Source organism: Macaca fascicularis, chromosome 15 (genome assembly GCF_037993035.2).
Source record: "Macaca fascicularis isolate 582-1 chromosome 15, T2T-MFA8v1.1".
NCBI lineage: Eukaryota > Metazoa > Chordata > Mammalia > Primates > Cercopithecidae > Macaca > Macaca fascicularis.
The window spans coordinates 9,773,152-9,787,777 of NC_088389.1; the positions used below are offsets into that span (position 1 = coordinate 9,773,152).

General features: G+C 46.2%; 1 protein-coding gene across 3 annotated transcripts; it reads left to right on the forward strand.

Annotated features, from left to right (window-relative positions):
* Nucleotides 1-956: 956 nt before the first annotated feature.
* LOC141406905 (SH3 domain and tetratricopeptide repeat-containing protein 1-like) lies at nucleotides 957-14,624 on the forward strand. 3 transcript variants are annotated; one of them, XM_074016113.1, is made up of 6 exons: nucleotides 957-2,284; nucleotides 3,028-3,052; nucleotides 3,174-3,318; nucleotides 9,078-9,319; nucleotides 12,109-12,150; nucleotides 13,921-14,624. In XM_074016113.1, exons 4-6 carry the CDS (start codon nucleotides 9,172-9,174, stop codon nucleotides 14,622-14,624), a joined length of 894 nt encoding a protein of 297 aa, XP_073872214.1. In that variant the 5' UTR covers nucleotides 957-2,284; nucleotides 3,028-3,052; nucleotides 3,174-3,318; nucleotides 9,078-9,171. The 3 variants fall into 3 exon arrangements, 2 of the variants coding, with proteins under 2 accessions (XP_073872214.1, XP_073872213.1); XM_074016112.1 differs by lacking the exon at nucleotides 957-2,284 and having other exon boundaries at nucleotides 2,964-3,052; XR_012424185.1 differs by lacking the exons at nucleotides 9,078-9,319; nucleotides 12,109-12,150; nucleotides 13,921-14,624 and having other exon boundaries at nucleotides 2,865-3,052; nucleotides 3,174-4,290.
* Nucleotides 14,625-14,626: the final 2 nt, after the last annotated feature.

A 14,626-nucleotide genomic window follows, 5' to 3' on the forward strand; every position in this document is an offset into this window, starting at 1 on the left:
TACCATCGTCGTCATATTTAAATGTAAATATTAAGAGCTAATAAATTTGTAAAAGGTACTATACCTTTACCCCTTGACTACTTTAGTTTTAAGTGGTTGGGTTAATTTATCCCTTAAATATTGGCCTCTTGAATACCTTGAATTTCAATTGAACGTAGCCAGAGGATTTCATAATTGGACCATTGCGTCTGGAAGTTGGAGCTTTGTTTGTTCGTTTGGTTTCACTTCCTACACTAAGCATGTGGCTGTGCACACCTTTATGGTGACTTCTGGTACTGGGGAATCAAAGCTTCGTTCGCTTCTTTGGAGGAGATGATCTTACGCTATACGAAGCACTCAGACTTCGTTAACTGTGTACCATCCAGACAAGACCAGGTGCTTCCCATGGCAGCCTGTCCTTTTCTTAGCTCTCTCATCAATCTAGCCTGTTCCTTCTATTCCTCTTTATACTAGAACTTGTCTTTGAACAAGGAATGTTGTTTTGTCACTGCTAGGTCCCCAGCAATTAGTAATGCCTAGCACATACTAGGTGCTTCCTGAATGTTAATAGGTGATAATCTAGCAGAACACAAGACAAATCCGCAGGTTGAGATTTAAGCTGTGTGGTATGAACGCTGCATTGGCAAACTTATTAAATCAATTTTGTTAATACAAGTTTAACATATTTTAGTAAGTGACTTAATTCAGGAATCATTTACTGAGTGTCTTCTAGGCCAGACATTGGGGACAGAAAGGTAATAATATATGATCCCTGCCTCATGCGCAGGAAGTCTAGTGTGATGGAGGGCACGTGCCAATGGCTGCCATGGAATATGGTGAGCATTAAGATAAAGGGGCACCCTGCGTGCCCTTGGAGCACAGAGCAGGGTTTGTGTTCTGGGAACATGGGCTCCATGTGAAAACACAATTTAAATTTTCTTTCTTTTTTTTTTTTTTTTTTTTTTGAGACAGAGAGTCTTGCTCTGTGGTCCAGGCTGGAGTACAGTGGTGTGATCTCGGCTCACTGCAACTTGCTTCCCCCAGGTTCAAGCGATTCTCGTGCCTCAGCCTCCCGAGTAGCTGGGATAACAGGTGTGCGCCACCACGCCTGGCTAATTTTTGCATTTATAGTAGAAATGGAGTTTCACCATGCTGACCGGGCTGGTCTTGGACTCCTGACATCAGGTGATCCTCCCACCTCGGCCTTCCAAAGTTCTGGAATTATAGGCATGTATGTATTCATCCTTTTAAATATCTGCGGGTAGAACTTAACTTTAAATGGGTACTAATTAAACTATTGAATGACTTTAGTATGGATTGAATGACTTTGCTTGGGCCTCGTTTTTAATTTCCTTCATTAGAGGAAAAAAAAAAAAAATGCACGTTGAATATCCCTCATCCAAACTGCTTGGAACCAGAAGTGTCTCAGATTTCTTTACATTTTTGGATTTTTGAATATTTGTATTATACTTGCTGGTTGAGCATCCTGAATTCAAAAATCCAGTCTGAGCTGTTCCAATGAACATTTCGTTGAGCGTCACGTCGGCACTCAAAAGTTGTGGATTTTGGAGTTTCTGGTTAGGGAGACTCATCCTGTATGGGTGCTGGATTGTCGCAGGAGTTCCGGACCAGATGTTGGGTGACCAGGCTTCGGTTTTCGCTTTGTTACTAAACAGGCTGTTTTCTTCCATAAGCTCAGCTTTAGATCCCCCGGTTGTCAAAGAAGGGAATGGGCCATCTGATGTTTAAGGCCTCTGTTAGTTCTGACTTGGAGACACCTGGCTTCAGTTCATCTTCCTTAGGAGTGGACAAAGAATATGGGAATTTTGAAATTGTTAGTCAACATCTACAGGGTCGTTGCAGCCTGGTTTTGGGTAAAGGTCATCTTTAGTGAGCCCAGGGAGAAACAGTGGTTTAGCTGTCAGCTGAGAGGGGTAAGCGGTCCTATTAATTTTCCTCTGTGTTCGTGAAAGCATTGTTAAGGGTCACAGTGTTAGTGGAGCTGGCTGGAAAGAGGAGGGGAACTCACTGTTACAGGTTATATTGAATGTCTTTAGTCACTAAATGCTTTTTATGATATATTTTTCGGGATTTCAGTGTTGTATGATTTCTCTGTGTTAAGCACAGGAAATTTAACATCAGCAAAAAAGAATGCTCTTTCTTTTTTTTTTTTTTCTTTGAGATGGACTTTCGCTCTTGTCACCCAGGCTGGAGTCCAGTGGCGTGATCTCAGCTCACTGCAACCTCGACCTCCTGAGTTCAAGGGATTTTCCTGCCTCAGCCTCCTGTGTAGCTGGAATTACAGGTGCCCGCCAGCATGCCCGGCTAATTTTTGTAGTTTTAGTACAGATGGGGCTTTGTCATATTGGCCAGGCTGTTCTTGAACTTCTGACCTCAGGTGATCTTCCTGCCTCGGCTTCCCAAATTGCTGGGATTACAGGCATGCGCCGCCATGCCTGGCCTTGAATGTTCTTTCTATGGGAAACTACGAAAGCCAGCTTTTGAGTCTAGTGGCAGAAAACCTCTTCTTCATTGTTGAGCTGTGCTGTGAGCTTGGAGGGCTTCAAGCCCAGCTGAAAAAGCTGTAGTTTTTTAGGTCAGTTGGCTGTCTTGGAGAACTTAATGAGCACTGGGCTGGAGTGATACTGTCAGAGTTCATGAGCTGTTTGAGACTCTCAAAGCCTAGATACTGGGGTTGCCCAAATACATTGGCTGGACTCACTATTTCTCTCGGGAGTCGGGGGATGGAAAATGCTGTGGTCTTAACTCTTAACTCTTAATTTTACAGTGCTGTTATTAATGCTAAGAATGATTTCATACGGTTGCATTTTGCTTTGTAATTCACAGAGAATTTTAAAATCCGTTATCTGATTTTATTCCCTCAGCAGTTCTGTGAAAAAGGTAGAGCACTTTCATATCTTCTGTTTTCCCGTGATTCTCTTGTGGCTCACAGAAGCTAAGAGCCTTCACCAAGGTCATCGGGTGAATGAGTCGCAGAGCTGGGAGTAGAGGCTCAGGCTTCTAGTGACCCTGTTTCTTCCTTGATAGCTTGCTCTGGTGGCGCTATGTTCAGGTAACTGCGCATGCTCGGTTTGGTCTTTTGTAAATCCCTGCCCCATTTCGGGGGAGGTTCTTGGGAGGCTTCTATTCGTTTTGGAGCATTTAAGTATCTTGTCCTCTCTCCCTCTTCCCAGATGCATGGCCATTTCTGCAGGCCCCCAGGCTGGCCCTTGTGCATGGGGGCGTCTCCTGCCTCCACGTTGCTTGCCCGCCCCCTTCTGAAGGGGCTCTTCCCCGCATGGAGCCCCCTCGTGCTGCCTCTACACTGCAGGCTGTTCGGTAAATGTTCCTAAGTCAGCATCGTTGTTTTCTAGAAATGGGACGGGGTATGGATGCCAAGTTCTTTTCTGTGTGAAGTCTTCGATTCTATCATCTTGCCTTCCCCGTGTGTGCTCCTTGAGGTTGTCGCTGTGCTGCGGTCATCTGTGTTCCCTAGGGTGCCTCCCTTGGAGTCCGGGCCGTAGCAGACATGCAGTCAGTGTTCATGGCCTAAATGAGAGAAAGGCCAACAGAGTCATTAAATCTGGAAAATGACAAGTGAGGGAAAGGAATTTTTATTTAAGGCATGTGAAAAAGAATCTTTTTAGAAAAGTTGACCTGTTTCTCAACTGGAGTTGAATTTCAGCTCAGAAAAACAGCTGTGTGCCCAGAGGGCTTTGGGATTTCAGTTTGTGACAGATGAATTGAATTTGTTGTTGTATGAATGTGCTATCCTTTTGTGGTTTTATTAGGCCTTTCTCCCAAATGGAATCGATTTTTCTATAAAACTCACACTTCCTTTTTGAGAAGTGTAACACTAATTGTATGGGATGGTCTCCCAAAAAATTACCAGCCAGGAACCAAACACACTGCCTGAGACTCACGGCCCCTGGTTTCTGCCTGTGCAGCTGCAGGGCAGAGAGGCACGCTCGAGCCGAAATCAAGACGCATGTCTGCATCTTCTCTTTCTTGACTGCTGTTTCGTCTCTGAGCTGGCCTGCCTTCAACGTCTAGGAGCTTGGTGAGTGTAGACACATTACGGTATGGAGGAGGGATATGGCGTTGCCACAGCCAGGAGACTCGCTGAAGTCTCTGTTCTCTTCCTGCTCACTGCTCTGACTTTGTACAAGTCACATTTGTAGGGCTGTGCACAGTGGCTTACACCTGTAATCCCAGCACTTTGGGAGGCCGACCTGGGAGGATCTCTTGAGCCCAGAGTTTGGAACCAGTCTGGGCCACATGGTGAAAGCCCATCCCTACAAAAAATAAAAATTAAAAAATTAGCCAGGTGTGGTCGCTCATGCCTGTAATCCCAGCTACTGGAGAGGCTGAGGTGCGAGAATCACTTGAGCCTGGGAAGTGGAGGCTGCAGTGAACCATCATCACGCCACTGCACTCCAGCCTGGTCAGAGCAAGACCTTATCTCAAAAAAAACAAAAACAAACAAAAACCATGTGTAATAGTGGCAGTAGTTAACTTTTGAAAGTTTGGAGAAGAGTTCCTAAATACCTGTGACCATGGACAACTTACTTAGCCTTTCTCTGCCTTAGTTTCCTCATCTATGAAAAATGAGAGAATATGGTACTGATCTTACAGGATTTCAACGAGAACCAAATGAGATCAAACTCAGAGCCTGGCACCTCGTGAGTGCACACTCAATGTTATTATTTCAACATTTTAGAGGAAAAAGAATGCTAATGGGTCATTATGGCTAAACATAGTCTATCACTGACGTTACTCATGGTATTGGAAGGAACTTGAATTCCATATAGATAGTGTGATGGAGAAAGTATTTTGGGCATTGGCAGTATTTATTCAAAGAACAAAGGACGTGTCTGTCCTAGTCTTGATTTGCATTTTTGTGTGTCTGTGCTCTTTATAGACAATTAAGACATGGAAGCCTGTTTATGGCAAGCTGGCAAATTCAGCAAAACATGGAAAAACCTGTTAGCACAGTTTGCACGTGTGCGGGCACAGAGCAGCCAAATAAACACACACGTTTTCCTGTATTTAAAAACTCTCTGGAAAAAAAAAAGACATTAAACCATTGCCCAGATGGCTTCTAGAGCTAGAACTTTTTCCTTGAAGTACATGAGTATGGCTGTCAGACATCTGAAACCCGAAGCCATCTTAAAACATCATTTTGATGCTACCCGCTTCCTGCCCTTTTTTTCCATTTGTAAGGGACAAGGATCCAGGAAGGAAAGTATCAGCTTACAAAGGCTTTCGTTACAGTTAATCGTTCATGTTCTTTCTTTTGGTATCTTATTCTCTGTTTACATTTTCTTTTTATTTATTTATTTATTTTTTTGAGACAGATCCTTCCTCTGTCACCCAGGCTGGAGTGCAGTGGCGTGATCTCGGCTCACTCCAACCTCTGCCTCCCAGGTTCAAGTGATTCTTGTGCCTTAGCTTCCTGAGTAACTGGGATTACAGGCGTGTGCCACCACGACCAGCTAATTTTTATGTTTTTAGTAGAGACAGGGTTTCTCCGTGTTGGTCAGGCTAATCTTGAACTCCTGAACTCAGGTGATCTGCCTGTCTCAGTCTTCCAAAGAGCTGAGAATACAGGTGTTAGCCACCGCGCCTGGCCGCTGTTTCCATTTTGTAACGCTAACATCACCCCAGTGTAGGGTGGCTAGGGGTATTCTTCTTTCCTATTTCCTGGTGTATTTTCCTCTACAGTATTGATCACTCTTTAACATTCTTTTTGATAGTCTGTCTCTACCTACAAAAATATGTGTTCCCTGTTATATCACCAGTGCCTGGCACATAGATAGTCAATATTTGTTGAATGAATGAATGAATGGGCTGAAAGAACCTTATTCTTCTTTCTTCTGTCCCTTCACACCAAATGCTTTTGGAAAATGCTATGTGAACAGGGATCATAAGCAGGAGAGGTTACACACATGGCTGTGGCATAGCCCATGATCCTCAGATACTTGTCTGGAAGGAGGTGGAGTACTTGAGTAGAAATGATACAAGATAATTTCTTCAGAAAATCAGCCAAGTGTCACAGCTTTTCACAGTGATGTTCGCGTATGTGTGTATGAAGAGCTGTCGTGGCCTAGAATCACGGGCCTTTAGATCCCTTGTACAGATAGAAAAATAAAGGCCAAGGCCCAGGAGTGCTGCAGGCCACCGAGATAGAGTTCCTCTCTGCCCTTCTCAGTTGGCGAGGTGGGATAAGTGTTCAGATGCCTGGTCATGGATAGCTTTTTACTTCCACGTATCACATGGGGATTCGGGACCGGGGAAGCCCGCTGAGAACTGATGATTATCTGTCCCCTAACCAACTGGGTTCTTTTTCATCCTGAGCTCAGAAAGATTGCTCCTACTGCAGCCAGGGAAGACAGGTTGTTGACTGGTTAGAAATCATGGCAGGTTATTTTCTCCACCCGCAGTTCGCAGTTGGAAAGCAGAGCTATCAAAAAGTTATCTTCTCTATTGTATTTCAAATCTGGGTGTTTAAAAAATTATATAAGCAAATTAAGCATTTCTTGGATGGTAGTTGTGTGTGTTCTTGATGCGAATGAGAGGTGCATTCCCTTGTAAAATCCCTGGGACTTTGTAGGAGGATGTGAGCCTTAGAACAGAAGTTGGTTTTCTAGATGATGATGTAGACATGATGCTGAGCACTAGACAAAGATGTTGATTGAAGTGATTTAAAAAAATTTTGTCTGAGTTCAGATTTTACACCAATATTTAGAAAATCTGCAAAAGAACTTTTAGGAATGTTCTCAGGCATCCAGTTCAGCCCCCTGCGCACGTTGTCATAAAATCCGAGTGTGTATACAGGGAGATGCATTCCTTTCTGTTCTCATCACAGGTCCTTCCCTGGCTCTGCACCTGCCTGTCATGCACGTCCGTGTGAGGAGACCACCAAACAGGCTTTGTGTGAACAATAAAGTTTTTTAATCACCTGGGTGCAGGCGGGCTGAGTCCGAGAAAGAGAGTCAGGGAAGGGAGATAAGGGTGGGGCCGTGTGATAGGATTTGGGTAGGTAAACGAAAATTACAGTCAAAGGGGGGTTGTTCTCTGGTGGGCAGGAGTGGGGGGTCACAAGGTGCTCAGTGGGGGAGCTTTTTGAGCCAGGATGAGCCAGGAAAAGGAATTTCACAAGATAATATAATCGCTTAAGGCAAGAACCGGTCATTTTCACTTCTTTTGTGGTAGAATGTCATCAGTTAAGGTGGGACAGGGCATTTGCACTTCTTTTGTGATTCTTCAGTTACTTCAGGTCATCTGGGTGTATACATGCAAGTCACAGGGGATGCGATGGCTTGGCTTGGTCTCAGAAGCAAGACATTGTCCTCTTCCCGACCTTCCCTACCTTTTCCCTCCTGTGCGGTTCTCTCACAAAGTGAATGGCCTCAGCCACAGCTTCTCTGCAGCTGCATCAGACTGTGGCGACAGGCATGGTGACTCCTGCAGGGCCTGCTGTTCCCACGGAGCCCAGTCTTGCTTGCCGCTGCAACCTGGTCACCATTTTGCACCGAAAGTATGTAATTCTACAGAATGAGAGCCAACATGCTGGGAATGGAGGCGTCTTTATCACGGTGCTCTGCATATTTTAATCTTGGGTGGAAAGTATGGAAAAGTATGTGACACCTGTGGTTTGATGTCAGAAGGACGTTGTGAACTTGAGGTGGACTGAGGATGTTCAGGTGCAACAGGCACCCCGGCTTCATTAAATGAGACTTCTCCATCTCCCTGCCAGGCACGCACAGGTGTATGGCCTCATCTTATGTGTTATCCTTATCTAGAGTGCGCCTTGGCATCATGCTTAAAGTTCCATGATGATATTCTGCCTCATAGAGTAGGTCCCAAACCATATTCAACACAGAAATGTACTCTTGCTATTCTACATAGAAAGTGCTTTCATATACCAAGTGGGAGAGCAGTCCTAAAGTCTGGGCTGGAATCACAGAAGGAAGGCTTTGGGAAGCAACAGATTCCCTAGTCCAAAGCTGATTTTTGATGAACCTAGAAACAGGACCAAGAGAAGTGAATTTGCCTAAGGCCCTGACAGTGTCTCACGGTAGCATTTGAACCTAACAGTTTCTTGACCTATTTCTTTAAATGATTAGTCATGCTTCCTGTGATTCCTATATTAACGTATTCCTCATTCATTCTTCTGTTTCAGTGAATTATTGCAGTGCTACCACGTAACAGTATTTGAGTCAAAATGTGGCAGTGTTTATCCTTTTCCAAGGTTTTTAGTTGCACAGTTTGTCAAAGTTGTGCTTACAGTTTCTTGTTGGTTGCAAGGTGTCCTTTCAGAAGCCAATTGTGTGGTGTATTTACGTTGATTGTTGGAGGTAGTTTGGTTAGAACCTACTTCGAGTGTCTGGTGTGGGCCTGGGGGACAGTGACAACTGCCCGCTTCATGGGCAGAGATGAAGTAATTGCTTCCTGGGAACTACCATCCTCCTGGCCACACTCTCCAGCCCATTTCATTTGTGTTGGTTTCCTTGGCATCTGCATGGTTCTGGCTTCATGTGAGTCTCATTTATGTTAGCATATGACTTCAGGCTGTGGGGAAGAATGGCCATTTTAGCACAGAGATGCACACAAAGGAACAACTGGCTAAATGTGTGTGAAGACATTCTTGGGGGGGGTGTTATTTCTTTTATTCTGTAACAGGCAGTCTGGGAAGCATTCTGGACATGTGGCCTGCGCTGTCACAGTTCCTTCCTGCAGGATCGCAGATGTTTGGAGATTGTAGTGATAACCATTATCACTGAGAATGTCCTTCTCGCAGGCTCTAATAAGTCAGGATTTATTCAGTGTTAATTTGTTAAAGACAACTGTCTTTCTAGCCAAATCCATGGGAGACGTTTCTCCTGGCAGTTTTGCTGGGGGTATTCCCGTAGCTTAGTCTTAGGGAAGCACACGCCTTTGAATACTGCTGAAGCTGTGAGTACCCAAAGCGCACCGGAGTACTTTTGCCATACGGGGTGTTAGTCACTGATACACGTCTCAGTCAGACCTGATGGATTCTTGACCCCTTCCTTTTTTAATTTTTTAATTTTTATTTATTTATTATTTTTTTTAAGAGCACAACCCCTCAGGTGGCCACCATGAATCTCTGGTGTTTTCAGTTGGCTGCAGCCTATTTGTCATCTGTGGTTCAAACATACTCGAAGCCTGATGATGCTTGCCTCTGTTGTTCTTCTGCTGTGTGACCTCCGTGCCCGCAGGGTTCAAGACTGTCAGAGCTGGGAGCCACCTTCACAACTACCAGGATTTCTGGAACCTCCTTCATCTAGCCCTGGGGATGGAAGAGATGTCATCAGAGGTGAAGGCCTATTAGGTTTACATGCCATTGATAACGAATGAGGTTTTCTTTTATATAAGGGGAGCTTCTTATAACGTGCTTTACTAGGGTAAAGAAGCTTTTGAGGTTTGTTTTCTCTGGAAAGATAATTTGTGATCCTGCAGTTGTTTTCAACAAAAATATAATTTGCATACCAGTGCATGTTGTATTACTGAGCACTGGCTGACAAATGGTTCTTAACTCGTCATTCACTCCACCACTGTTTCTTGAATGGCATATGTGTGCCAGCTGTAGTAGGAACTTGCTAGGCTCTAGGACTAACCCTTATGAAATAGGGGTCCTGGGGGAAGCAAATGCATATAACTATAAACATTTGAGGGGATATCAGAGGGGGTGCCTATAGGTGCAAAACTTCGTTCATTCATTGCCCCATCTAGGAGGTTTTGTGTCTTAGCAGCGTGTTCCATAGCAACACATCCCTCTATCAAAATATTCATCATATTATTTTGAAATTCTCTGCTTAGGTATGTGTTTTTCCGACTAAGTTTAGAACTGGTTAAGGACAGGCTATGGCGTATGTATTATATATATCTATACACACACATATTTATATATATACACATTACCATTTTAAATATACAATATATATTTATATATGTACACACATATATATTTCTCCCTCTCTATATATACATACACACCATACACATATATATACACACACACACACACACTTCTACTGCCAAGCACAGAAAGTCAAAACTCGGCAAGGGTTCTTTTAGTGTTCATGAAAAAATAGGTGTGTTAGTTGAGAGCGTCCTTAAGTTGCCAGGGGAAAGACAGGATGGATTCGCAAAGGGAGATAGTGTGTTTTTTTTTCTTTGTTTAACTCTTGAATTCCAAATAATTCTGACTTATGGAAAAGTTGCAAAAATAGTACAGAGAATTCCCATATACTCTTCCCTCAGATTCCCCAAACATTTCACCCCATTTGTACTTTCTCTGTGGATATAATTTTTTTTTTTTCTGAAATGTTTGAGAGTGGAAGGTAGAATGCAGAGCAGGGTGAAAGGCGGAAGGAGAGAGGTGGGTTAGGAGGCTTTTTTTTTTTTTTTTTAACCTTCTAAGATGGAGTTTCGCTCTTGTCATCCAAGCTGGAGTGCAATGGCACAATCTCGGCTCACTCTAACCTCTGCCTTCTGAGTTCAAGTGATTCTCCTGCTTCAGCCTCCCGAATAGCTGGGATTACAGGTGCCCACCACCATGCTCGGCTAATTTTTTATATTTTTAGTAGAGGGGTTTCACCATGTTGGTCAGGCTAGTCTTGAGCTCCTGACCTCTGATGATCCACCTGCCTTGGCCTACCAAAGTGCTGGGATTATAGGCATGAGCCACTGTTCCTGGCGATTGGGAGGCTTTTGCAGTAACCCAGAGCGCTATGATGAGGGCTGGACCTGGTTGGAAATGATGAGGAAGGTGGGAAGTGGTTAGGTCTGGCATATATTTTGAAAGGAGAGTTTAAATGGGTTGGATGACAAGAGAGAGAAAAAGAAGTTTTAAGGATGATGTCAAGGATTTTGGCCTGAGTAACTGGAAGACTAGAGATGCTGTTATTGGGATCGGGAAGACTATGGGAGGAGTGGGTTATAGCAGGGGGAATCAAAAGTGTGTTTTTGGCATGCTAAATTTGAGGTCCAAAAAGGGATGTGAAGAAGTGTTGGCTGGGCACCGTGGCTCACGCCTGTAATTCCAGCACTTTGGGAGGCTGAGGCGGGCAGATCACCTGAGGTCAAGAGTTCGAGACTAGCCTGATAATTATTAAAATCGATGATTGATGTTTACTAATTAATCATATTATTGCTTCTAATACTGCAGGGGGTGAACACCTACCTGTGATGTTATTCCTAATATCTAGGGACAGAGAGCATGATTTTAGTTTTAATACCACAGTAGGTGTACACTCACCCTGTGACACTGATCCTAGTATTGAGAGGGGTAGAATATGACATGACTCCCAACATAACAATGAATGGACAGCCACCCGGTGATATTGCTCCTAATATTCACAGAAGAAGCATATGATATTACTCCCAATATCCCAGGGAGGGTACAGCTCTTCTGTGATATGGTTCCTAGTATCTGGAGGGGGAGAGGATGATAATAATTCCAGTATCGCAGGCTGTCTTCACCCACCCTGTGATATTGTTATTAATATCCTGGAAGGGAGAGGATGATATGACTCCCCATAGAGCAGGAGGCGTACACCCAGCCTGGGATATTGTTCCTAATATTCATGGAGAGGAGAGGCTGATATTACTCCCAATATGGCAGGGGGTGTACATCCACCCTGTGATATTCTTCTTAATATTCCAAGGCTGAGAGGTTGATATTACTCCTAGTATTGCAGACACCGTACACCGCCGTGTGATACTCTTCCTGATGAAGGGGAGAAGATGGTATTAATCCCCATATCGCAGGAGGTGAACACGTACTCTGTGATATCTTTCCTAGTATGCAGGGAGAGAGAGGATAATATTATTCCCAATATTGCAGAAGATGTACACGCCCCCCCCATGATATTGTCCTTAATATTCCAAGGCACAGAAGACGATGTTACTCCCAATATCGCAGAAAGTGTACACCGCACAGTGACGTTGTTCCCATGATCCAGGAGGGAAGAGGATGATATGACTTTCAACCCTTGCACCCTGCAATGCTCTCACCCTGCAACACCGACACCAGCTCAACCTGACATGGGCCCAGAGGTGGTGGCTGGGGGTGTTCATTGCTTCTCTTTTCTCCCTTGGTAGACTCAGTAGAGGAAACTGAGACCGAGCAGCCGCAGGAACAAGGTAGGTTTTGCCCGTGGTTCAGGCTTCCTCTGGTTATGAGCTGGGCCTTGGAGTAACGCCGGGGGAGGGGACAGAGGTGAGTACAGTGGGCATTGGATGCGGCTGTCACACCTCTGTGGTGTGGGCCGGGGATTTGAGGGACATCGCTTGAGGTGGGCCTGAACCTCCCGTCTACTCTGGCACTGGAGGCTGTGGGGTCCCACACTTCTTCCAATGAACATGCTGACCCCCGCCTGGTCCCCGACCGAGGTGGGGCATCCTTTCCACTGCTGGGGCCCACATGTAGCTGTGGGTTCCTTTTTCATGACCTGGAGAAGCTGCAGTTCACCCTGTGCTCTGCCTCAGAGATGGGAGGCCACACAGCCCTCAGCGGGGAGCAGAATTCAGAGTCTTAGGTTGCAGGGGCCTCAACTGAGGTCCCTGAAGGGTCTGCTCCTTCCTGAGGGGCTGATTCAGGGAGGCCCTCCCGTCTCCCCTCTGTGGCTCTGTCGCTTCCCCTCACACAGGGTCCTCATGTGGACAGCCTGGTGATGTGGATGCACCAAGGGCCCTTGGAAGTTCCCTGGGAATGGGATCCATCCCAGTACATTTGGGATGCAGGCACAAGGTCCCAGAGGAGGCCCGGGAAGCCACTGGGGAAGGGAAGACTGTTGTAGGTTTGCCTTGGGGAGGGGGTGGTTCCACCCTCTGCCACAGTCTCTGGAGCAAAGGCACGTGGCTCTCCAGCTGCCCCGGAGGCCAGGGTAGTGGCTGGGAGGGGCTGTGTGCCTCTGCCGGGTGGGGGAGATTTCTTAGCTAATCTAGTGTAGTCAAGTCACATTTGCCTCTAAATCATATTTATTTATTTTTTTAATTCCAAGGCTTTACAGATGAATAAGGAGACAGTTTGTATTGAAAATAGTTTTACATGTGAGCTTGAAACAGAGAGTCTGTTTAAATCTAGTTTTTCCCTTCCCAGTAATGCCTCCTTTCATCCCAGGTTTTCCAAGAGGAAATGCGCTTGTTTGCTCACCTCTGGGAGGGGGCTTTGGCTAGGAATCCACCAAAACCAGCAGACACCAGTGGGCTGCTTGAGCAGTCTGGCCTTTGTTAACCCTTTAGGAACCGTGGGCTTCAGGTTTTCAGACCATCCAAGGTGAAGGTGGCCACAGGGGCCTGGAAGCTTTCCCATCCTTCCTGAAGGGATGGTCCGTTTCCCTGCACGGAGCTGGGTACATGGGTACAACACCCCTGTCCTGTGCCGTCAGTGGCTTTACCAATTTTGCATAGCAGCTTTTGAGCTGATCAATAGCTCTGATTGGCTGTTGAGGATTTCATGGATTCCTGTACCCCACCGGGGGGCCCAATATGCTGACAAAAGTTACATTTGTAGTTGTAGTGCTGCATATACATGGGTCCAGTTAGAAGGCTTTGATTCTATCTAAAGGGAAAGGCATCTCTGAGGGATCACTGAGCTGACATAGTCTCCTAAAACCATGCTATCAGGTGGGCGACAAAGCAGGACAGGAGGGTGATTTTGTAGGAGAGTCAATTTTGTAGGAGAGTGATTTTGTAGGTGATTTTGTAGCAGGGCCACGGGCCTGCGTGTTCTCTGTGTCCCCGGAGATCGTACGTGTTCCAGACCCTGGGTTTGCATTGCGCATAATTCTCAAGGGCTCATGGCAAGCTGCGCCAGGGACACAGAGGACGGGGATGCGGGGATCCTGCCCCAAGTGGACCAAGGACTCACTGTTGGACTCTAATCTGTCTAGGTGTTTTTGTGATTTTCAGAAATACCTCCACCTTGCCTGGGCCTGGAGCCACAGGAGACCCTGCCGAAGGTGAAGAATGTTCTGGAACAATGCAAGACCTGCCCAGGCTGCCCCCAGGAGCCAGCGTCCTGGGGTCTCTGTGTAGCATCCAGCAATGTGAGCTTGCATGACCCCAAGGAGCCCTCCTTCTGCTTGGAAGCTGAGGACAACTGGGAGGATCCAGAGGTCATGAGCTCACTGCTGCTGTTCCTGAACACCTCTGGATTCAAGGCCAGCTTCTGTGGCCTGTACAACCTGGCGCTGCCATGGCTGAGCAGCATGTTCAGCAGCTTTAGCGACGAGGAGGAGCTGACTGGGCGCCTGGCACAGGCCCGAGGGGCGGCCAAGAAAGGTGGCCTCCTCATGGCCCTGGCCAGGCTCTGCTTCCTTCTGGGGCGGCTGTGCAGCAGGAGGCTCAAGCTGTCCCAGGCCCGGGTGTACTTGGAGGAAACACTGGGGGCCCTGGAGGGCAGCTTCGGGGACCCGTTCCTGGTGGTGGCTGTGTACGCCAACCTGGCCTGCATTTACTGGAAGCAGAACCAGGAGAAGTGTACACAGGTGGTTCCCAGAGTCATGGCCCTGCTCCTGGGGACGCCTGGCCACATCTGTAGCACCGAGGCGGACGGGGAGGTCCTGCAGCTGGTGCTGCAGTGGGCGGTGGGTGGCCAGAGCCAGCAGGCCTAGGC

Bases quoted from the DNA above. Each gene is read 5' to 3' on its own strand.
- LOC141406905 (XM_074016113.1), top strand. From the start codon at position 9,172: ATGATGCTTGCCTCTGTTGTTCTTCTGCTGTGTGACCTCCGTGCCCGC. The intron at 9,320-12,108 runs GTGAAGGCCTAT...CTCCCTTGGTAG, and splicing joins TGGAAGAGATGTCATCAGAG to ACTCAGTAGAGGAAACTGAG. The intron at 12,151-13,920 runs GTAGGTTTTGCC...TGTGATTTTCAG, and splicing joins CGAGCAGCCGCAGGAACAAG to AAATACCTCCACCTTGCCTG.